Here is a 25044-nt window from a genome sequence, read left to right on the forward strand (position 1 = left end):
TTTTGGGTAGGACAGAGGAAGGAAAGGGACAAACTGGCCAAGGGCACAGAAGAGAGACATGGGTGAGGTAGTATCTTTCACTGGACCAACTTCTGTTGGTGAGCGAGACAAGCTTTTGCACTTATACAAAGCTCTTCTTCAGATTCAGGCAGAGTATTCTGGAAGATTGGCATGTAACAGGGAATGTAGAAGCATCTCCTTTTAAGTGTAAGAATGAGAACTGAGCTTATCAAGCCATTAAAGGAGTGGAGTTTGGAACCAGGAATCCATTTTCCCGACAAAAGATGTGTGCTTCTTAGATTCATTACAATATCTGACTCTCCCAACCACACCTTGAGGCACGTCTACACGTGCAAAGTTAGAACCCCGGCAGTTAGTGCCGCTCAGAGAGTGCTGAAGGAAAACCGCTGTTGTGTGTTCACACTGACAGCTGCCTGCACAATAGCATGTTCACACTTGTAGCACTATTCGAAGCGGTGCACTCTGGGCAGCTATCCCACAGAGCACCTCTTTCTCTTTTGTTGCTAAGACTTGTGGGAAGGTGGAAGGGGACGCGGGGCATCCTGGGTCCTGTCTCAATGCCCTGTGATGCATTGCTTTGCATCCCAGCAATCCCTGTGCTTCCATCCGCATTTGGCACCATCTTTCAATGATTTGTGTACTGTGCGCCCTGTCCTGCCTATTTTGGGCTGCAGGAACGGATCCCGAGCTGTTGACCAGTATGCTGCTCACACTGACCAACATGTCACAAGTGACAGTGGAGTTATTCCTTAAACTAGAAGGTCAACAGGAGTGCGACGTTGGGGTAGCTATGACATGAGATTGCCTGTGGCATTCACAGAGGTGCTGACCACAGTGGAATGCCACTTTTGGGCTCAGGAAACAAGCACTGAGTGGTGGGATCACGTCGTGATGCATGTCTGGGATGATGAGCAGCGGCTGCAGAACTTTGGCATGAGGAAAGCCACATTCATGGGACTGTGTGATGAGCTCACTCCAGCCCTGCAGCGCAAGGACACGAGAATGAGAGCTGCCCTGCCGTTGGAGAAATGCGTGGCAATTGCACTGTGGAAGCTGGCTACTCCAGACTGGTACTGATCGGTTGCTAACCAGTTCAAAGTGGGAAAGTTGACCGTTGGAGTCATGTTGAAGAAGCGTGCAGGGCCATTAATCACACCCAAAAGACAGTGACATTGTGGATGGCTTTGCACAAATGAGCTTCCCTAACTGTGGAGGAGTGATCGATGGCACACACATTCCAATTCTGGCACCAGACCACATAGCCACCGAGTACATTAATCGCAAGGGGTATTTCTCAATGGTTCTCCAGGTGCTTGTGGATCACCATGGGCTTTTCACAAACATGAACGCAGGCTGGTCCGGAAAGGTGCATGACACATGCATCTTTCGGAACACTGGCCTGTTCAGGAAGCTGCAAGCAGGGACTTTCTTCCCAGACCAGATCACTGTAGGGGAAGTCGAAATGCCCCTTGTGATCCTGGGGGACCCCACCTACCCCTTAATGCCATGGCTCATGAAGCCATACACAGGGCAACTTGACAGCAGCAAGGAGCGGTTCAACAACAGGCTGAGCAAGTGCAGAATGATTGTAGAGTGTGCATTTGGCCGTTTAAAAGCCCGCTGGCGATGCCTATATGGGAAGCTGGACATGGCAGATGACAATATTCCTATGCTTATAGCCACGTGCTGTATGCACCATAATATTTGTGAAGGGAAGGGTGAAAGCTTCACTCAGGGCTGGACTGCAGAGGCTCAGTGCCTGGAAGCTGAGTTTGAACAGCCAGAGACCAGGGCTATTAGAGGGGCGCAGCATGGGCCCACAAGGATCAGGGATGCTTTGAGGCAGCAATTTGAAGCTGAAAGACACTAATATTCGTTGCTATGCACAGGAGTGCAGTGCTTGTAATGCTAAGAGGTGATTAGTGCACATGATGCAAAAAGGGACCTTAACATAGTTGTATGTTGCTTTGTGGTGCTCTTTTTGCTTTCACTTAATAGAATAAAGATTGCTTTCAAACAAACTAACTCTGCCAGAGTCCTGAACAAATTAAGATGGTTGCTGTCTCAGAATGTCTGCATCAGTGCACAAGAGATCTCACGGGGTTCTTCTTTTTCCCCTAATGTAGCACAGCCTGTTTCGCTGGCTCTGCTAAAAGGAATATGAATCAAGTTTAACAGTTCTTGTACCACAAAGCAGGGAGCTACTTTTCAAAACTATTCTGGGCTGCAGCCAAATTCCCCTCCCCCCCTTTCATTTGCACACGAGGAAATGCTACACCCCCCATCAGCGGCCAGAGACACTAAAGGTGAAACTTGGAAGCCAGCATCTCACGTTCGGCCCGCAGCTTCCCACCGCGCCGTAGCACCGGGACCTTGCAGGGCGGAGCTGCGGCGGGGGGGCATGAAGATGTAAACAGCCGCTGGAGTTGCCAGGCCACAGGCCAGGAAGGGGCCTCGTCCGCCTGAGCCCGCAATGGACGGATCGGAGCAGGGCCCCCCTCGCGGCGTTACTTCCCCTCTCCCAGGCCCGGGCGCCGCCCAGGCACGGCGGGCGAGAAGGGGAAATGGAGACCGCAGAAGGAAACTCTCACCGAGCCAGGCGTCGCCGCGAAACGCCTCGCGGCCCAGCCGCGCCGTGCAGCTCCCCGGCCCCGCAAGGGCCCCGCGGCAGGGACTCGCGGTGCACGGCGCGGGATGAAGAAGCGCGGCAAGCCGGGGGCTGCTGGGGGAGGGGGATGCGGGCGGGGCGGGGGAGTGAAAGGCGGGGGGGAGGGGCAGAGGCGCCGATGAGGGGCGGTTCTAGAGCGAGGCCACGCAGGGCTGTCTGAACGCCAGGCTCGGGGAGAGGAAGCAGAGGGCCGGGCTCGGGGGCGGGGCGAAAGGCTGCTGACAAGGTCTCCCCGGGCTGCGGGCGCCCTGAGGCGTACGTTGGATCGCAGGCAGTGCGCGTCACCGGTGGGCGGGGCTGTTCTGCGAGTAGGCGGGGCTTCCCACGGCGCGCGCGCTGTGGCGGCGGTGGGCGGGGTCTTGCGGAGCCGGAAGCGCTGTCGTTACTCTTGCGCTGGGAGCCGCGGCGCGGAGCTTCCGCCATGGAGGGGCCCGGGCCTGGGCTCGCCGCGCGGCCGCTCACCGAGGATGAAATGGCGGAGGTGAAGAAGGAAGTAAGTGAGGCTGAGCTGGGGTCACGCGGGGCGGGGAGGAGGATGCTGGTAGACCGGGGCTGGGGCGGTCCTCGTCCCCTGCCGCCGGCCGGCTGGAGAGGCACGCACAGCCCGTGCAGCCGCCCTTCCCGTTTCGCTGGGGGGCCGGGACACGCGCCGGGAAATCCCCCCCTCCGGCCCCCGCCGCAGCCGCTGGGGCGGGGCTAGGCGCGCGCTGTCACTGACTGAGGGGGAGGCCTGGGGGCCGTTGGCTCGGTTGGCCGGTGTCTAGCGGAGACCCCCTGGAAGTGCCGCCCCCTCCTCGCGGGGCCCACGGAGCCCCCCGGTAAACGACACGCCCCCTGCGTTCCCCTTCGGTCTGTATCCGGGCGGAGGGCGCGCCGCTGACCGCGAGCTGGGTTCTCCCCTCCCTTGTCCTGGCCACGGGACACACGTAGGGGCCCTGAAAGAAATAGTGTTCCTTCGTGCAGGATGTAGCGTGCAGCTCTGTTCTTGTTTAACATTTACACTGTAGAAAGGATGAAAGGCCAACCAGGTTGGGGCTGTTTGTGGTGGAAAGCTTAACAAAACTCCATGGCTTCATTTTGAAGGATCCAAAAGGCTTTAAGCAATAAGGCTGAAATTATTTTTAAATTGTATAGTTTGGAGCCAAATGCATGCCTGTTTGTGTTTTGTTTGTTAACTGTTTTAACGTCTCAACTTGATGTTTGTGGGGTCAAAATAACATGAGATGTGGTGGTCTCCTGATCATCCAATATCTGGAAAATGGAATTGACTTCAGAAACCCAGATCTTACATTATTTTGACCCAGGGCCTTAACCAGGGTGAGTGGGGCAGCCCTCCAGGGCGCAGAGTTGAAGGGGTAGAAAAATGGGGCCACAGGTGGTGCATGGGGTGGGCGTACACAGGGTTATGTTCCCCCTCCCCTTATTTTTTTGTTGTTGTGTGTCCCCCAAACCCCAGACAGGCTGGGTGGCCCACTGAGGTGAGTTGGGGGTGGAGGTGGTGCACCCTCCCTGAGCCCTGCCATGCATGGCTGGCCGAAACCACCTGGTGTCACCACTCATTCCCCCCAGTGTTCCTCCCTGGGGGGTGTGGGGCACACTCCACAGTTTGAAAACCTCTGTGGGGTGGTCACATGCCCTCCTCCCTCCCTGAACCTTTAAACTGGGTCCCCCACACACTATCAATGAACAGTTAAGTGCTACCCCTGAATGGGGAGGGAGAAGTATGGTAAGAGGTGCAAATATGCTTGCTTGTCCCGAGTGCTAAAATGCATATTTATGAGGTCAAAGCAGAGCCATAAGTGACTCCAAGGCATAAAAAAGTTAGTGGAAAAGACACACAAGGTATTAACAAAATATTGATATTCTAAGCTTTATTTTTGGTTCCTGTGGTACCTACGTACATTGGCTGAACAAAAACTATCAGCTTCCAGCAGGCAATATTATTTATTTACTGCTTATTCTCCAACACTATGGATGTTTCATTAATATACTTATAGATGGTTGGTGTCTCCATTCCAGCAGCATGGGGAAAGTCAAAGGCGGTGGTGGAAACCACTGCTTAATCTCTTTCAGGGTTCAGGTCACTTCACAGCTGCCATCTCTAAAACAGGAAGAAAAAAGCAGTCTCTAAAATGAATGAAGAGAAATAAATGTTACAGGAGTCACAGTTAAGAGCTCTGTTACATTAGTGCGGGAGGGAGAAAATAACTTGTGTGCCAATCCTGCAAACACATACGCACATGCATAAAGTTAAGCATGTGAGTGTGTCCTCAGCATCAGAGCCCTAGACGATGGAAGATATGCTAGTGTATAATAGATGTGAGGACCCAGACCATTTATTTTGTTGTAATATTTGAATCATATGAGGTGTACAACATAGCATTGTACGTCAAACAATGTTACAGGTTACAGAGATGTTGAGAAAAGTAGGCTGGATATCTCCATTCCATCAAGATTAAGACAATTTGGCCATAAACTTTAAAAGCAAGAGGAGAAATTTTGTGTGAGACTCAGAAAATTAGGCCCAAGCAAAGATAAGATTTGATAGTTTTTCAGGATTAAAAATACATTTCTGTACTATGTAATCTAATTCTAGGCTAGACTGCAAAAACAGCCACTAGACTGGGTTGCTTCATGAAGCACAGAAGTAAGTTTGGACAGTGAAGTTACTGGTTCATTAATGATTTTTGGCAAAACCTGATGTAACTTGTGATTGGGGTCTTGCCCGTTAATTTATTTCCGTTTTCATACACAGTGATTTCTAACATCTGTTCTGCATGTTGGTGTTACTGCTCCTTGTTGAAATTTGTTTTACTGAATCTCTGAGACTTACTGGATTGATTTTTCTTTGGTAGTTGTTTGTTATCCCACTTTCATCATTAGATGCTTTTTGTTAATTTCAGTGGAGCATGTCTGTTTGACTTTGGTTTTGGTTTCTTAATAGTTGTTTTCACTGCTTATGTCATTTACCTGAAGTGCTTTGTCAGAATTTGTGGCACATGGTTTTTCATGTTCTTGCTTGCTGTTAAAGAACCACAAGAGTGAATAATAAATTTGATAGTTAACATCTGGTTATTTAAAATTCTAAAACCTCCTTCATCTTCAATAAATATATTCTGATTTGAATGTAATACTTAATCTTTCAAATTTGTTATTGTGACAGCTATGCTTATTTAATAACATTGTTTTTGCAAAAAGGAAAACTGCACGTATGCCACTTCAGAAACTAAGCAGAGTTGGGCCAGGTAGGTGCTTGGATCAGAGACTTGTAGAGAAACATAGGCTGCAGGGAGTAATGTGAGTCAGTAAAATACATTATTCTGAGTCGGTAGTGAACCAGCATCCCAGTTTGATGATGGGCCCAGGGAGGTGCTCTTGTAGATGAGTTGTAAAATGGAGGTGTAGACTGCTTGTGATCACTAGAATTGCCTAGAAGCAAGAATGTTAATTTTGGTGCCAGTTTGGTGCCAAATGCCAGTTTACCTACATTTTTCCCTGTGGTTTTTGTTATGTTTTTCTTATGTTCTTAACAGTTCAACATTTGCTGCATGTCACACTGGTGATAGCTGCATTTGAATGTGAAAATTGAATTAGTATAATTAGTTATTAAAGTTTGGTTTTTTTAAAATCCATCTGGATGAATCAGTATAACAAATCTCTTTAACAAATAAGAAGCATCTGGCACTGACCACTGTTGGAAGACAGGATGCTGGGCTAGATGGACCACTGGTCTCAGACACTGTGGCCATTCTTATGTTATGTTCTCATATAAGATCATTATTTATTGATATTCTCTCATGCATTTGTTTTAATACTATAGAAAACAGACTGTCTCAAATATTAACTTCTTCCCAAACACACACTGTTAAAATGAAGTTAAGGTTGAGATTACTTAATAATTTGGGGTAAAATACATTGCAGGGATATTGAAATTATCCTAAAAACATGTTAAACCAGGAAATTCAGAGTTAAAATTAAACTGAAAAGAAATCTAAATGTTAAGGTATGAAAATGTATAGTTGGGGCACCCAAACAACTTTAACTCTGTCCTTTAGAGAAACCATCCAAAAAACATGTTTATGGTCTCGGTATTTGATGTCTCAAATTACACTGATTTTTTTTTTTAAAGACTCACTCATTAGATTCTTTCTTTCCCTCTCATTCAAAATGGCCATTGCCTCTCACTGTCCTTTAGACAGCTCCATTCAAATTTTCACTTTTTTTACTGCAGCTACACATTGAGCAAACAAGATGTTAGGATACATAAGGAAAGGGATGGACAATAATACTGAAAACATAACGCTTTTATATAAATCGGTGGTGCAGCCTCACCTGGAATAGCGTGTGCAGTGCTGGTTACCCAACCTCAAAAAGGATATTACAAAACAGGATGGGGTTTAGAGAAGAGCATTGAGACTGATCAAAGGCCTGGAAAAACTTATTAGAAGAGAAATTGAAAAGATTGGAATGGTTTATTTTTAGAAGAGAGATTAATAAGAGGAGACATGATAAAAGTACATAAAATAATTTTTGGTAAATCGGGAGCTTCCATTCTCCTTGTCTCAAAACCCAAGAACAAGGAAACATTCAATTAAATTAAAAGGTGGGGAATTCCAAATCAATAAGAGGAAACAGCATGGAAAAAGTATGTGTGATTAAGCTGTGGAAAGCGTTGCCACAGGAAGTCATGGAGGCCAGGAACTTTTCAAGACTGAAAAAGAACAGCAATGAACCACTCTGTGGAAGACATTTTTCTCAGTCCCAAAGTTTCCTCTTATTCTAAACTCTCAGTATGGCCAGCATACCTCTTAAGGCACAATTAATTTTACCTCAAAAGAGAAATTTTAGTGTGACAGATATAGCAGTTTCCTGCAGTATCCTTGGATGACTTTATTGTATTAAATTTAGCATTATTGTGGGCTTGGAAACTCCCAAGTCTCTCATCTCAGGAGAGATGTGACAGATGTGAGACTTGGGAGTTCAAAAGACTGTATTCAAAGTGTGCCAGACACTTTGGACTTTTGGATCAATAAGTGTTAAGTGGTTTTCCTGGAGCATCTCTAGGGAGAGGTTAATGCAGATTACCCAACGCTGGTTATGGTGTGCCCTGAGAAGAGTGTTGTCTGCTGATTACTTGTTACAGAAGGCCAAGATCAAAGGCCTATATAAAGCAACAGCTGACCTGCCCAGTTTGGGTTCAAGTTCTGGGTCTAAGAGGGATGAATTTGTAACCACAGGGAAAACCCAGTTGTGGGTTTTGAAAGACTAAAACCTACTGGAGCCCTACATTGCAGTTGGGGGGGGGGAAGGGAGAAGATGGTGGGAAACAGGGTGACTGATGGCAAGCTTTTTAGCAGGTGTGTAGGTTCTTTTATTGTTTTTATCTCTGTCCTGCTTTTACCTTAAAAATAAATGTTTGCTTGGAAGGACTGTGTGGTAACTTATCATGGGCAATACACAGGACATAGCCCACAGAGAGAAAGCAAAGTGCTGGCAATGATCTTTGTAGGCGGTCTGGCTTGCGGGAGTATCACATTGTAAGGCAGGGAGTTGTGCAGCCTTAGGAGCTCCAGTCAGGAAAGAGTGAGACACAGGATTCCACCCAAGAGAAGTGACATCTGGGAAATGTCTAAAGTGGGTGCCCTTGGTGGACTATGAAGGGGGAATACAGATGCAGTTGCCCTGAAACTGTGACACCTAGCATTCCCTTCCACCCCCAAACCTTAGAATTATCTAGAACAATTATAAGTAAATTTTCCAGCATACACATTCAACATTACTATAAAAGTTTACATGATATCGTTCCTTGCCATTGTATACAAATCTCATGGGATATATGTTGCCAAAATAAAAACATTTTTAGTAGCATTGGTGTTCCTTGTGTTGTTGTTGTGCTGTCCCTGGCTGCGGGCATCTGCCAATAAGTTGAAAGCAAATGATGTAAGATACTTTTCTGAATATTTATTAAAAAATTATGATTTTCCTGTGGTCTCTTGTGCGGTGCTATTCTTAGTTGCTCTATTTCCTGTACTTTCTTCCCTTTCAGGTACTACATTGATGGGGGCCATATAAGCACCTAGATGAAGGTAGATAATATCTTGGCGTACTTGTATACTTATTTTAATTAAACACACTCCTTCCTTCTGATCTAGTACTGAATTATTATGCACCTGTCAATGAATTCTTTCAGGTGCATAGTTCCTTTTCTTACCTAGTTAACATGAGAACAACTTTGTAACACCTGATTCTTCCTGATTCCTTTATTACACCTCAGGGAAGCTGATGAGAGGGGCTAATACTTTGCTACCAGCAAGGCTACAAGTTTTTTGTTTTTTTGAAGAAGGTCCTCCCCCAATGCCTGTTAATCAAGAGTTCTCTTAGTGTTTTTAGCATCATCAAAAAATGTTGGCTGCCTTCTTTTCAGCAGGCTGTCCTAAACTAGGCCATTCACTTGTCTAGCCTGTCTCACTTGTGAGAGCCTGAGGCTCAATTTTTTTTAAAGTCCTTCAAACAGGACCCAGTTCATGTGCTGTTAACCAGAATATTGCTGCCAGCACCACTACTATCAATGGAAACTGAATTCCTTTTGTAAGAAAGTCTCTAACTTTTAGCAAATATCTTTTGTTCCCTTCTGTCTCTTCAAATCCCTGTTCTACTCCAAATTCCCCTCATGGTCTAGTGCAGTGGTTCTCAAACTTTTTTTTCCACGGACCACTTGAAAATTGCTGAGGGTCTCCGTGGACCACTTAATGATTTTTCCAAATGTTGTTTGTACTGTTAGCTAACTATTGTAAAGTGCTTTAGATAAAAGCACTATATAAAAAAACTTAATAATTATAACATATTTTTGTTCTACAGATAAAAGCACACAACTCATTAAAATATCAGGAGTCTTATCTTTCTAATGCGATGGATGTGCCCTCTCTCTCCCGGCAATGCAGCCCCTGAGCTGGGGCTGGGAAGAAGTGGGGTCTCTCCCCTGCCACAGAGCTGAGGCTGGGAAGGAGGGCTGTCTCTCTCCAGCAGCCACAGTCTTGGAGCTGGGGAAAGTCACCTCTTTCTCTGCCTGCCTCAGCCCTGCATGTCCCAAAGTGTCGTTCCCCCACCCCCCCCTTTCTCACCCAACTCTGCCATCCCACCTACCCCTTACTCCCTCCCCTGGCCACCACCTCACCTTACATATGCATTTTCTCCAGGGTCCAGACACGTAATTAGTGGAGCCATGCCTGCATGACTCCACTAATTAAGTGGGTGGCCTTCAGTCTGTTGTGTGCAGCCACCCAGGCACGCATCTTAGAAGAAAATATCCACGGACCACCTGAACGGAGCTCGTGGACCACAGTTTGAGAACCTCTGGTCTAGTGTGCCTTAGTTTCTCCCTAACTCTTTCCCAGGGCATTTTCACTCTACTTCTGAAAGTACAGCTGAGAAGGTGTTCTGAGGAGGAGTAAAAGCACAGTACAGCTTAGTGAATTTGTCCTTGCTTTTGAAGGACGAATGGTGGTTGGTTTAAAAACCAGTGGTGAAATGAGAGACTGAGACACGTGTCAGAAATGGGACTGGTACTTGAGGGAATGGAGGATTAGAAAATTCTCCAAATTAGAATGTTTTCATTTTTAGTTTCCCCAAAACAATATATTTTAAAATACATTTCATGAACTTTCTATGAAAGAGGGCTTATATCACATACACAATGGATATATACAAATAATTATATGTAAGAAATGTGGGGTTCTTTTGGTTCAGAACGATTCATTTTTTAAAAAAGCACATTATATATCAGGCATGGTTTTATACCTATAGAGAAATAAGCAGTATCTAAAGTGAGATAATAAATGTAAAATCTTCTATGAAAATATTGTCTGCCAATCTGCTCAACATCTGACAGCAATGCAGTTTATCTGTACAGTAAGAAGGGTTATAGTCTAAAAAGTGGCTTTGTAAAATGGCCTTGTGGAGGTTTCATACTTCCTCCCTAACCTCTGTGTTAAACTTTTGCAGGTAAAGTTTGCAGGTAAAAATTTCTTTTTTGTAACTGCCACATCCACAAACTCACTAGACAAACAGTCAAACTGGGTTATTTCCATCTCATGTATCATAGTGCTAGGTTCTGCGAGCCATTCTGTGCAAATTGCATTGTCTTATTATATTGTGTCCCCATATAATACCATTAGCTATAGGTGGCTTTGAATGGGTGTTGCTGATGACAGGGTTCCACAGGTGTCACACTAGATGTAAATCGGTTTGCAGAACTCTTAATCTCATGCATTCATTCCAGTTATAAAAGAACCTAGCATGACCATTAGAGCCCTGTGTGAGTTGGGGGGGGGGGGAGGGGCTACAGTTTGCAAAAAAAAAATCCGACTGAGATGTTAAATTTGTTTAGTCACTTTTTAGAGTAAACCTGTGCCTCAGGCTCCTCTGTGCTCACTTGGTACTACTGTTCTGTGACAGCATTCTTGTTTTTTGAGACAGCAGGATTCTTCCACATCTACAATTCTTCTCAGTGTAAAATCCATTACATTACGTCACAGTTATCAATATGTTAGAAAATAACATTACTAAAACCACTTTTTCTTTATTCAAGCAATAGCCCACTTATTGTCCTTATTGATACAGTTTTTTTATCTCAGTCTTGATGACTGACTGACAAAGTTAAACACAGCACTTATTAAAGAACAGATGCATTAAAGTTATCAGCGTATCTGCTTATACGCTTTATTATGTATATAATTAGCACCCTACCAAATTCACACCATGAAAAATGAGTCACAGACCGTGAAATCTGGTCTTTTGTGTGATTTTTTTTATTTTTTTTTTTACCCTATGCTGTACAGATTTCACAGGGGAGACCAGCGTTTCTCAAATTGGGAATCCTGACCCAAAAGGGAGATGCAGTGGGGTCAGAAGCTTATTTTAGGGGGTCACAGTATTGCCACCCTTCTGTGCTGCTTTCATAGCAGGGTGGCCAGAGAGCGACAGCTGTTGGCTGGGTGTTCAGCTCTGAAGGCAGCACACCGCCAGCAGCAGCGCAGAATTAAGGGTGGCAATACCATACCTTGCCACCCTTACTTCTGTGCTGCTGCCTTCAGAGCTGGATGGCCAGAGAATGGCAGCTGCTGACTGAGGGCCCAGCAGCAGTGCAGAAGTAAGGGTAGCAATATCACAACCTCCCCTACAATAACCTTGCGACCCCCACATAACCTAAGTTCCCTGTAAGCTGGCCGCGCAGCATCCGATTTAGCGCCACACATCACCTCCATATTGGTGCACATAACAAAATTAATTCTGCACATGTGTGGGGAAAAATTAGAGGGAACACTGCCTATAACACTTTTTTGGGTAAGGACCCCTAAAATAACACCATGCAATTTCAGATTTAAATAGCTGAAATCATGAAATTCATGATTTTAAAAATAATGCGACTGTGAAATTGACCAAAATGGACTGAGTTTGGTAGGGCTCTCTATATAATGCTATCCCAGACACTATCTCATATAACTAAGCTCTGTGCTGTTTTAGCAACAGTAAGCTTTTATAAAGCTGCGATCAATTGCCACATGTAAGCATACTGTGGTCTGTTATGCTTTTTCTCAGGGTGGATTTGATTTAAATCAATTGATTTAAATCATGATTTAATCACTAGTCAGGAAGACTCTATTTAATCATGGATTTCTACATTCTTGTTGATTGTTATAACCTTACTGCATACTCTTCACAACTCGGAGATGTAGGTTTCATTTTTAGAAGGTACACACTATACATTTTTAAGTGATTTATTTTGAAAACTTTTCAGATTAGTTTTACAACTATATCAGAAAATGAATGATTGTTTGGTTATTTCATTTACCGGAGGTAATTGAAGCAGATATTTATGAAGTCATTGGGAGGTGAACTATCTCCAATTCAAAAGGTTAATCATTAATATTTGGAGGATTTTCTTGCCATGCTGTATTAGGAGAATACCACCAGACAGACATTTAAATTGTTTTATTTAACTAAAACAATGTTATATATTCTGGATTTTTTTCCAACAGAGCAAATACAATATTTTAACAAAACAAGCAAATGAATTTTTGAATTTATTTAAACATTCAAGTTTTTTAAAATTAGGTTTGTTTTTGTTCAAATTGTTTTTAACTAAAATAGTTAAATGAAATATTTGTTTCAAAAAAACAAAAATTAAATTGACTGTGTCAGCCAGGTCAACATGAGAAACTTAAAATATTGGCTTCTGCAGCTAACTCAGTCGTCTTCACCTTCATTTTCCTGTTTGTTCATAATCTGGAAAAGGAAAAACAAGCTTTCCTGCTTTTTCAGGTCCCAAACGATTTCTCAGTTTGGAATGAATTAGTCCAAAGGAAGAAAATATTCTTTCTACACTGGCAGAAGAAGCTACTCCTGTTAAGTGAGATTATCACTTCAACAGTCTCTGAATCCAAGTGCTTAAGTGACTTCCACCAGTTCACTGCTGTGACTTTCTTTAAAACATCATCAGCAAACATATATTTCTTGTAATAAATAAAAAACTTAGCTCTGAAGTTTATTACAGTTTGCATTATGGAGGGATGATGGCTAGATGTCTATGTTGTAGCTGGATGTGGCCCGCAGGCCATAATTTTCCCACCTCTGCTCTAGACCTTTTGCACACTGCTCAATTTCTCTTTCATACACTTTATCCAGCAATTTGCCTGTGACATCTGCTTTGGGGGGTGATCTGTATCCTGATCTTAATGACTGAACCATGTTAATGAAGTGTGGGTTCTCAATCATACGGAAAGGAGAGTTTGCTGCATAAACAAACTGGGCAATTTTTTCATCAATTACCTCTCTGTAATCTGCTGGTTCTTATTACAAGTTTATCTCTGGTTGTTTCTGGATGATGGAGATTTTTTTTCTTTTTGCTACAGGTAATATACTGTGGCCATGACGTACATGATGTGACTGAAACACTATCATTGGCAAATAACTCTGAAACTATAGAAAATGATGGTGGTCTTGAAAGTGGATAGTCTTCAGAATCCAGTATGTTGAGGATGGATTCTCCTAAACAAAATAAGTTGATGCAGTTATTTAATTATTATTACCATACTGCTCATTTAGTATTACTCATTGCATTCACTGACACTCAGTACTACTTTAAAGGTTAAATTGTAAAAGGAAGATCTGCCTGTTTCAGCTATTTATTTTTTTATCACAACTGCATCTAAAATGATAGTACCATAGAGTAACAACTATATTTTTTTGCTCAAACATGAGAATTCAAGCATAGTCCAGAAGGAAGACAGGCAGTCCTTAAGAAAGAAGTATGAAATAAAAAAGTTTACCAACCTGAAGATCCTGCATGTTCAGACCTGTTCCTTTCATCATCTTCAACCCAGCTTCCTCCTGAGAAGGAACATGTCTCATGATGTTTCATTCGGGCAACCAGGCCTTGCATTTCTTTGTTGCACTGTTTGCATTTTGCACACATGTCTCTTACCCACATGTAGAGGAACTTCATTAAAATATTCCCAAACTGGGTCTCTTTTACGGTCTGCTGCCATTACAGGTTTTCCCTTCTAGTGAGAGAATGATATGGTTGATCTCAAATCAATGAAGGCTACACTCAGAAAGACCTCAAGACTTCTGGAATATGCTGCTCAAACAGTTTCACTTTTGTTTCTGCTGCCTGTCCCTCCCTTCATCACCAGACTACTTCTCCTTGTCCAGATCTATTCCACCCCCAACAATCTTCTATTCATTGAACTTTTTGAAACTTTTCACTTTTAGAGAGCGGTAAGGGATTGAGGGACAATAGGATTGAGGTCTGTTATTTTTCACCTCTATATATTTACTTATTTTAAAACATTTTTGCTGTTAACAAGCATGGTCTCTCTGGAGAGACAAATCCACAGTTTGAGAACTGCAAAACTAAGCATCTCTGATGGTATCTTCTAGACTGAGCACTCCGTCCCATTGGGTAGATAGAAAGATTAACCTAAATAATCTATACAGAAGCCCCTGGAACCACATAAGATTGGGTTCCTAATCCATGAACTATTGGAACTCATTTACAAACTTTTCTTACACGTTACATTAGAGGTGGGCAAACTATGGCCTGGGGGCCACACCCAGCCCTTCAGACATTTTAATCCGGCCCTCGAGCTCTAGCCAGGGAGCGGGGTTCGGGGCTTGACCCACTCTGTGCATGCCAGGGCTCCATGCAGCTCCTGGAAGCAGCAGCACGTCCGCCGTCCACCTCCTATGCATGGGGCAGCCAGGGGGCTCTGCACACTTCCTCCGCAGCTCCCATTACCCAGCAACCATGGCCAATGGGAGTTGCAGGGGCAGTGCCTGTGGATGGGGCAGTGCACAGAGCCACCTGGCCGCACCTCTGCATAGGAGCCAGAGGGAGGACATGTCGCTGCTTCTGGGAGCTGCTTGAGGTATGTGCTGCCCAGAGCCTGCGTCCCAACCTGCCCCAGCCCTGATCCCCCTCCCACCCTCTGAACCCATTGGTCCCAGCCCTGAGCACCCTCCTGCACCCTCAATCCCAGACCCATCCCAGAACCTGCACCCCTAGCTGAAGCCCTCCCGCACTGCGACCCCCATTTCGTGAGCATTCATGGCCCGCCATACAGTTTCCATACCCAGATGTGGCCCTCAGGCCAAAAAGTTTGCCCACCCCTGCATTACATGAATATACTATCTCAGACTATAGAATTAGAATTTATAATCCCTATTCAATAAAGAGATATCTGAGCTATAATGTATCTTAATTAAACTATCTTTAAATATGTGTTTTCCTCAAAAAGCATTTTATCAAAAAAATCCGATTTTAAATAAAAAAAATTCTGTTTTGATATTTTTTTTTTAAAATGCATTGATTTTTATCCACCCTGCTTTTTCTTACAAATTTCTTTGACACTTTCCAAGTGGTAGCAACAACTGGCGATCTAGAGTAGACAAAGCACGAGTGGCTACCAGCTTTTATACTGCCATATCTGAGCAAACTGAGACCACCAGTAGTTGACCTGTACTAGAGCTGTGTCTCTCAACCTTTCCAGACTACTGTACCCTTTTCAGGAGTCTGATTTGCATACCCTCAAGTTACACCTCACTTAAACTATTTGCTTACAAAATCTGACACAAAATACAAAAGTGTCACAGCACACTATACTTAAAAATTGCTTACTTTCTCATTTTTACTGTGTAATTATAACATCATTTGGAATATAAAATATTGTACTTACATTTCACTATGTAGTGTATAAAGCAGTATAAACAAGTAATTGCATGAAATTTTAGTTTGTACCGATTTCACTAGTGCTTTATATGTAGCATGTTGTAAAACTCGGCAAATATCTAGATGAGTTGATGTACCACCCTGGAAGGCCTCTGCGTACCCCTAGGGGTACATGTATCCCTGGCTCAGAACCACTGTACTAGATCTCCCACTAAATGGTCATGCGGTGATGTGAAATTAAAAAAAGGTCATGTAGTCATCAGCTCTGGTCATTAGCCAGCTGTTATGTCACATTAGGAACTGTACTCACGATTTGGCTCCATAAAATGCATTCATCCACCTAATGAACCAAGGGTATATCTAAACTAGGATAAAAGGTGAGTTTTTAGAAAGAGTTAGCTATCAGTGTTAGTCAAGTTGAAGTCTAGGGTTCAATTTGATCAGTGAACCGGTGTACATAAGGGAAGTTTTATTTTGGGGTTTTAAAATGTGTTAGGTAATGTGTTTTTTAAAATCCTTTTTATTCTAGTCTAGATATACCCTAAAAGAGCAGCTTTCTACCTCTCCTTTAGAGGGTGCTAGTACCTACTTGACTAGATCTGATACATACACAGTCCAATAGAGAACAGTGGCATATACACATACATTAAATACAATAATTATTTTATAGTATCTTTTATATAGAAGAACTGGACCCACTTTAGTTTTCATACCAGATGGGGCTATACTTCATTACTGTCTGAAGCGTTCCTTATGTCGGTTTAATGTTTACGGTAAAGAATATGTAAATAAGATTTTATTAGACTTGTATATAATTCATTTTTCCTTTTAATTTTCAAAAGTGTTTAAAATAGTAAAATAATATGCTCTCTAGTTTGTCACTTTTAGTCTACTTGCCAGAGATACAGTAGATCCTGGAACTGTCTCTATAGCATTATAGCTGTGCTTGCCACTTTATGGATATGAAGATATACATATGGATATACATATCCCTGCCCCAAAGAAATTAGTCTGTTAAAAATTAACACAAGGAAAGATGAAAAATCATTTTTGGTGGGTGCATCAATATGCTAATGCCTTAAGCAACAATAGCTGGCTATTGAACATGTGAGCACTAAGTTGACTCAAATTGATAAATCACCCTGTGTTGCTTTTTTTTTCTCTTTAAATTTTAAGCAAATCAAATAGTTGCCCAACCAGTCATATATTAAGGCATTGGGCAAATGTTTAAATGCTCAGTACATTCCCACTGTTACAGCAGGAACCCTGCTTCATTCAGGACACAGGTCGGAGAGCATACAGGAAACAAAGTGAGACATAATTGTATTGTGCAGGGATCATGCATCATTCTGCAACTGTAACAGGGTAAATCTGGAGTAAATTATTACAATAGTGAAATTACCCTGAATTTTCATCAGTGTAACTAAGTAGAACTGGGTCCTCTGTGCACAGGATGGATGATGTAGTGATGTTGCAGACCTTCATCATGCATGGAGAGCTGTCCAACTGGTACAATAAATGGGGAACAAATTATGTGACAATAAGGTGATCATATAATTGAAAATGACCCTACCATAAGGAATATGCATGAGAGCAGAATTAAGATGTCACACAATCTTACCTTTGGCATTTTTTTCTTTTAAAATGCACCACTTGTTTCTTTATCGTGTGTGTGTGTGTAAAATTGAGGTTATCTGTATTCTCCCTCTCCTTCCTTTCAGTTTTTTCTTTGACTGAAACAGGATGTTGGACCGAATCTCTTAATAGCAATTCTCCCTCTAGCAATATGCATCACTTCATCAGAAGCAGCCATTTCCTGTTGAAATGATGAATCACTGACGTTATAATAAGAAAAGGAGTACTTGTGGCACCTTAGAGACTAACCAATTTATTTGAGCATGAGCTTTCGTGAGCCACAGCTCACTTCATCAGAATACAGACTAACACGGCTGTTCCTCTGAAACCTGACGTTATAATGGTGTTGCTAGAAATTAACAATATTTAGCCATTTTTCTAGCAATTCATGGACTAATATTTAGTATGTAGTGTTTAAACACACTAATATCTGTCTTAATCAGGCATGAGTTAATAAATCCAAAGGCTAACCATCAGTAATTCTTGCTATACTGCACAGTTAAACCACAACTATGCGAACACATTACTACTTAAATATAAATATATTTTAAATATTAATTTCCTCTGGGCCTTATTTAATGGAAGGCTGTTTACCTGAGAGAGAGATTTCACCAGGTGATACTTTTTCAAAAAAAGTTATAAATACATTGTACAGACACACGGAGAATGGATCTCTGGCTGTTGGGTAACATGGCAGTGGGGTTTCTAATTCAGAAATGTAGGTTTATAATCCAGTATTGACATCTGAATTTGAAATGTATTCCAATATATCTTCCTAGCCACACTGAAAATCAGCTAATGACAATGTTTTTTTTGTTTGTTTGTTTGTTTGTTTTAGGCTTTAGAAAGGATGCGTCCCTATTTGTGTGACAAAATTATAGCTGAGAGACACTTTGATTACCTGCGTTCAAAGAAAATACTCACTAGAGAGGACGCTGAAGAAATATCTTGTCGACCCTCAAGTAGGAAGAAAACTGGGAAGTTATTGGACTACTTAGCAGAAAATCCAAAGGGACTAGATACTTTGATTGAATCTATTAGACGAGAAAGAACACAGAACTTCCTGTTAGAAAGGATAACTGATGTAGTGTTGAAAGTCAAAAATGAAAAACTTGAAGCTCTCAAAGGTGAGACGTTTAAATCGTTAAATGGCAAAGTAGATGTTTATCTCAAAGGACTCTGTAAAAGTACGTAAACCAAAAAACATGTCTTACTGTAGATTTTAGCTTCAGAATTCCTTTGGCAATAGGGATATCACCTTTGAAGAAATTTCTTGCAAGACAAACAAATGACATTAGACTTGGATTTAAGCCCCTAAGGACAAGTACCATGTCTTCCTATGTTTTTTTTACCATGCTAACTACAGTGATGCTTAATAAATCACAAAAACTAATGATCATGATTTGTTATGATGTACACAAAGTATTTTTGCATCTTGGTCTAAATCTGTCAAATTTTGCTTCCTATGAGATTATATTGCAGAATTGGAGCTTGATCAGCTTTGCTGATGGGCTTTCTCTTGGAATGCTTTTTTTTAAACTTACTATGTGCCTTAACATAAAATGAGCCTGTATTGGGAAACTAAACAGTCACTTTGTGTGTCAACATTAAACAAAGCGATAAACCCCAAAACCTTATGTAGGTATGCACATATGTGCTGCTGCCTCAGCCTAGCATGCACAGACAAGGATTTTTTATGTTGACACACAGGAAATTGAATCATGACTTGATGTCATAGAGTGTATTCAAAGTTGAAATTACATTGTAATCATAGCTCTAAGAAAATCCAGCAATTGGTTCTAAGAAATATAAGTTGAGGAAAAGATGAAACCTAGACGAAAGTAAACCTTACCAGATTCTTCTCTCTAGGGTTTACATCTTTCCTGTTTTGCCTGATTTTACTTACAAAAATAAGGCCCTGTTCCCAGTGAATTAGATCCATAGAACTGCTAGCTGAAGAATAAGTTGAAAAAATTTCTTTGTTTTTGAGTTCGGGGTAAAGAGAATTTTTGGCCTGTGTTCTCCTGCCAGACTAACTTGAAACTGAAGCCTTACTTATCTCAAGGACAGCGTATCCTTTTCAAGAGGTACTCTGTCTTTACTGATCCATAAAAACACATTCAAGTTGATTGTGACAGATAGTCATTGGTCTCCTACAAGGAGCTCTGTGTAAATCATGCAGGCCAAAATTTTCAAACCTGAATGCCTAGACCAGTGGTTCTCAACTGTGGCCTACCACTTGTTCAGGGAAAGCCGCTTGCGCACCGGGCTGGTTTGTTTACCTACCGCGTCCGCAGGTTAGGCCGATCGCGGCTCCCAGTGGCCGTGGTCCGCCACTCCAGGCCAATGGGCACTGCAGAAAGCGGCGTGGGCCAAGGGATGTGCTGGCCACCCTTCCCGCAGCCCCCATTGGCCTGGGGTGGCGAACCAGGGCCAGTGGTAGCCACGATCGGCCGAACCTGCGGACGCGGCAGGTAAACAAACCAGCCCGGCGCGCAAGGGGCTTTCCCTGAACAAACGGTGGACCACAGTTGAGAACTACTGGCCTAGACTAAGGCTTCTAAATCCATATTTGGTCAAATATAAATATAAGCAGCTTAGTTCTCACAAGGCCTTGGCACCTGCAGCTCCTGCTGACTGCACTGGAATTTGTGATTCTCGGCATTTGTGAAAATCTGGCCACTTTAAGTAGTTAAATATGGATTTAGGAGCCTAATGTTAGCAGTTCCAAAATTACTTCCATTGGTTAAAGTAGTAATAAAAGGAAAGAGAAGGTAGAAGGGATTCAGTTTCTGCAGCTTTTGTGCTGTTAAAAAAAAAATCTCAGACTTGCCATTTTCATAAATTTCAGGACATGAGAGAGAGGACAGGATTCCTGAGAGGAAAGAGGTGGGGCTAGGGATATTGGAGAAGATAGATGGGAACAAAATGGGAAGACGAAAAGGACAATTAGTTTTTGTGAAAGATTAACAAATTTGACTTACTAAATGTACATGTGTATATATGCCAAGTACTAAATTCACACTGGAATGGTGGGATGTCAGATGAGACTGAAGTTGACTGGAGAGGTGGTCTACAAGACTAGTGATCCACACTGATAAAATTTAAGTACCTATGCTCTAGTTTGATGGATCATAGATGGATCATAGAATAGATCATAGAATATCAAGGTTGGAAGGGACCTCAGGAGGTCATCTAGTCCAACCCCCTGCTCAAAGCAGGACCAAGCCCCAATTTTTGCCCCAGATGCTAAGCGACCCCCTCAAGGATTGAACTCACAACCCTGGGTTTAGCAGGCCAAAGCTCAAACCACTGACCTATCCCTCCCCCCCTCAGGAGGTTTGCATCTACGCAACTGGGGTGGGAACCACATCTGACCACCATCTGGCTTTTAGAACATTTTAATAAATGCCATTGAAGTAATTTGAGGGAGAAACTGCCTAGCTACGTAGAATATTGTAATAACATCCAGTCTGGTTTTGTTTAGGTCTGAGCTGCAGCAGCTGTATGACTTCAGTGTATGGAGGAACAAATAATCTTTCTAGGTCATATTCTGATGAATCCAATTACTATGAAAAAGTAAAAGAATCTACCCATAATCAACCAGAAGAACAGTTTAGTACAGCTGCTTTTGTGTCTGCTTCATCTCTTCGTTCAATGAATTTACCAATTGTGGAGATGGGAAGCACAGAAAACGCAGTCTTCTCAACCGCGCTTCCAGGACCTGGGGATCCTGGAGCACCCCCTCTTCCACCAGAACTGCAGTCTGAACAACAAGAAGCCAGTACCAGTTCAAGTGACAATCGTTTTCTGCCTTTAAGATCACGTTCTCTTCTACCACAATGACTTCAATGACTCTTTTTCCTGTCTGTTCACTTAAAGGGGGGGTGTTGTGAGACTTTTACATATCTTTGCAGGCGGCATACAGAATGTTTCCAAACTGTTAAATCACAAATAGGGGGAAATAGCCTATATGAGTTGCCAAAAAAAAAAAAAATTTTTTTTGTTTTAAAAATCGTAATCAATGGATTCTATATCTTTAGATGCCACTAGTGCTGTACCTTGTTTGGGGGGTGTGTTTTTTTTAAATTAAAGGATTTCATGTTAATGTCATTAGTTAAATTGTTCCAATCAATGGAACAAATGTTTATCCTCCAACAGTAACAGATTTTGATATTTTTAGCAAGTAGAGGGGAAATGGCTTATAACAAAAGAGAACACTTTAAAAGGACTTTCTCAGAACTTACACATTTGTACTACTTCTAAAAGTTTGCCAAACTATCTTTTATGTGGTATAGGGTAAATTCTTCCCTCAAATTTATGCACACACCACTCCATTGGGAGGGCAGAATTTGGCTTTGTAGCCATGCATTTTTTTAAAATGCTTATTGTCAAATAATTCTCAATATGCTAATTTTCTGAACCTTGTGCTCTACTTTCATCCAAACATGAAAGGTAGATACTACACTGATTAGAATTCATATATGATAAATGCATTTTCACATACTGTTTTTAAATATCACTGGTTTGAGATGCATTTGTTTTAATTTAAATTTATATTAATAGTGGAAAGGAATGTCAGTTGTTCAGATCCCAGTAAGGGAGTTGCTCAGTAGCTTATTTATAAAATGCCTTTATTTAAGTAAGGGCATGCTTCTGTAAGGAGCAAAAGGTGCAGTATTTAATGGGTGGCCCTAGTAGGAGGATGTCTTTAACTGAAGTACTCAAGTAAATATTGCACTGCAGATACTTAATTTTTACACCCTACAGTAACAAGTTTACATTCAAAGTGATTTAGAATCTAAACCAAGTTTTAACTATTTTAACATGGGAAAAGTTCTCATCTCCTGACATAGTACAATATGTTTAATCCTTTCATACTTTCCTTCTCATTCTGATCCTCACTTTGTAAGATTGAATTTTAGAAGATTAAGTGTAGAAGTGCAAAATGACTAATTTAAAAACTGTATTACTCAGGATTATGTACAGTTATCTTAACACAGCAGAGTATTTTTCTGAAGTTACATTTTCTGTTTATCAAGAGGTAGACTGGATTTTATTTAAAATGTATAATTCTGACACTGACTGCTACAGTAGGATAACAAATATTCTAGTCTGTCACACCCGGATTCCATTTCTAATGCTAATTCTCCTGCAGAGGCTATATGCTCAGCCTCGACTTCAGAGGAGAGCTGCCTTATGTTGTTCCTGGGTGACATCAGCCAAAAGGAGGCTGGTCCCATTTGAAAAGTAATCAACAAAAGTGTCCTATAGCTATTTGTTCATGTCTGACTAGTCCTTGGATGTTAACTCAGTTCAAATAAACTGTCAAGTTTAATTGGAATATCATGTAGAAACAACTTTAGTATAAGAATGAGATAACTTACATATGACAAAAATATGGGCTGCTTTTATCAGTATATGACACCAATCACTGTTTTCAGGTATTCATCCATCTAAAGCACACTGAGCCTGATTTTCAAAAGAGCGGATTACCTACAAATATATTGACTACAGCTTGGAGTTGTAGGTCTCAGAACTCTTAAAAATCAAGCTAAGTGTCTTAACACCCCTACATTTTGAACATTCCCAACCATTTTTTATGAACTCTGCAGGTATCTATTGTAATTTATTTTGCTATCCTGTTGGAAGTGATTATAGAAATTAGGCTAATTTACTCTATCTGGATCTGAGCCTGAGAATTGCTGAGAGCCTTGCAGTCAATGCACCCAGTTCGCCTTCCACTCAAACTAATGCTAAAACTTCTTTGGGAGCAAGAGCAGGCCCATTGAGAATTGAATGGTTAAGCAATTGATATGATGTACTTAATCTCTCATGGGATAGGGTTCTGTGGTTACAGGAGATCCGCAAAAGTTGGGTGAATGCTGGAGAAGGAGGGGCTGATCCTATGTAAACCAGAAATATACAATGTACATGGGTTCATAATGTGAATGTTAGAGATTTGCTAGATAACTACCAAAATGTCTGTAGTGAATGTGTACCACAAACTCTACATGTGCAGTAATTGCTCCATTGTATTAACCTGAGATCTGTAATGAATGTGTGTAATATTACCAAATGCTTGAAACCTATGCATTTTTTAAACAAAGACTTAATATCACAAACTGTTGAAATAATTTTTTTTTTGCATAATTGCTTGCGTCTCTCCTCCACACCCTCCGCATTACCTTTCTTTGTGGCTTCTGTCATATTAAAACAAAACATCTCTGGTCTGAGCTGCTCAAACTGAGGCTATAGATATAGATGATTGTAATACGCTAATTTACAACAATTCCATGGCATTGAACTCTGGAGACTGTTGAGGAAGAAGTGTGCTTGTTGAGGAGTACTCCCCTAACTTGTCCACTTCACAACTCCTGATTCTTTTGAGTGCCCATCCTCGAGGCTTGAGCATTCCATGGAACTCTTCCTAGGTCGGAGAGACTCCAATGTGTAATTTCTAACCTAATCTCCAATAGCATGAGCTTTAAAAAAAAAAAAATGCACACTGATCATCTTTCCACTGGCAGAATGATAGAACTATCTTCCCTCATCTGCTGTGTTTGGGGAGGGACAGGGTGGGTAAGTACAAGGACTTAAATCAGGCTTCATGCTGCTTCAAGTTTACTGACTGATCTATAGAAGGTGCTGTGTTGAGCCAGACCCTGTTGGCTAAGGTAGAATTATACTCACCTGGGGAAGAACACACATCTTTAAAATGGAAAAGGTAGAAAGAAAAGGAGTACTTGTGGCACCTTAGAGACAAACAAATTTATCTGAGCATAAGCTTTCGTGAGCTACAGCTCACTTCATCAGAAAGCTTACGTTCAAATAAATTTGTTATTCTCTAAGGTACCACAAGTACTCCTTTTCTTTTTGTGGATATAGACTAACAGGGCTGCTACTCTAAAACTTGGAAAAGGTAGGAGGCTGGAGAGCTTCTGACCCAAGTTTGTGGGTCTAAGCAAGGGATAATGTTATTTTTAAAACAATTACCTAAAATGATTTCGATACACCCCTTAATATTAGGGTAAACACAGTTTAATATCTCTACAGTGGAGTTAGCTGGTTATATAACCTAGGTGTTTAATCTCCCTCAACTAATGTGATAGTAATTGTTAAACTAGGTGTTAAGGGTGTTAGCTTGGTAGAATTTTAAAAAGGCGGCACTGGCCTTATCTACATGACTTTTCAAACATCATATTAGAACATGTTTGAAAAGTTTAGTGTAGAGAAAGCATTGTATATTTTAACACAGGCTAAGTGGTTGGGTTAAAGCTTAAGTTCCTATGGAGGTGACCGGTTTAGCATGTTTTAAAGCAGTGGTTCTCAAACTTTTGTACTGGTGACCCTTTCACACAGCAAGCCTCTGAGTGCGACCCCCCCCCCCTTATAAATTAAAAATACTTTTTTATATATTTAACACCATTATAAATGCTGGATGCAAAGTGGGGTTTGGGATGCAAACTGACAGCTTGTGACCCCTCCCCTT

General features: G+C 41.8%; 1 protein-coding gene and 1 long non-coding RNA gene across 7 annotated transcripts; one reads left to right on the forward strand and one right to left on the reverse strand.

Annotated features, from left to right (window-relative positions):
- Nucleotides 1-2941: 2941 nt before the first annotated feature.
- Nucleotides 2942-23677, forward strand: BCL10 (BCL10 immune signaling adaptor). 6 transcript variants are annotated; one of them, XM_048862116.2, is made up of 5 exons: nucleotides 3059-3182; nucleotides 8736-8775; nucleotides 13600-13714; nucleotides 18391-18679; nucleotides 21040-23677. In XM_048862116.2, exons 3-5 carry the CDS (start codon nucleotides 13676-13678, stop codon nucleotides 21396-21398), a joined length of 687 nt encoding a protein of 228 aa, XP_048718073.1. In that variant the 5' UTR covers nucleotides 3059-3182; nucleotides 8736-8775; nucleotides 13600-13675; the 3' UTR covers nucleotides 21399-23677. The 6 variants fall into 6 exon arrangements, with proteins under 6 accessions (XP_048718077.1, XP_048718073.1, XP_048718074.1 ...); XM_048862119.2 differs by lacking the exon at nucleotides 13600-13714 and adding an exon at nucleotides 5286-5336 and having other exon boundaries at nucleotides 3114-3182; XM_048862117.2 differs by lacking the exon at nucleotides 13600-13714.
- LOC142073023 (uncharacterized) lies at nucleotides 13655-17705 on the reverse strand. The gene is made up of 4 exons (XR_012669704.1): nucleotides 17539-17705; nucleotides 17320-17423; nucleotides 14021-14250; nucleotides 13655-13735 (listed from the first exon to the last, which is right to left on the reverse strand). It is a non-coding gene; the product is annotated as an uncharacterized LOC142073023 (long non-coding RNA).
- Nucleotides 23678-25044: the final 1367 nt, after the last annotated feature.

This window comes from Caretta caretta, chromosome 8, assembly GCF_965140235.1.
Source record: "Caretta caretta isolate rCarCar2 chromosome 8, rCarCar1.hap1, whole genome shotgun sequence".
NCBI classification, from domain to species: domain Eukaryota; kingdom Metazoa; phylum Chordata; order Testudines; family Cheloniidae; genus Caretta; species Caretta caretta.

What these genes read in the sequence shown, in the direction of transcription:
- BCL10 (XM_048862120.2), top strand. Translation starts at nt 3,111, where the DNA reads ATGGAGGGGCCCGGGCCTGGGCTCGCCGCGCGGCCGCTCACCGAGGAT. An exon ending in TGGCGGAGGTGAAGAAGGAA is followed by an intron (nt 3,183 to 18,390) that starts GTAAGTGAGGCT and finishes TGTTTGTTTTAG; the next exon opens with GCTTTAGAAAGGATGCGTCC. An exon ending in AAAACTTGAAGCTCTCAAAG is followed by an intron (nt 18,680 to 21,039) that starts GTGAGACGTTTA and finishes GGTTTTGTTTAG; the next exon opens with GTCTGAGCTGCAGCAGCTGT.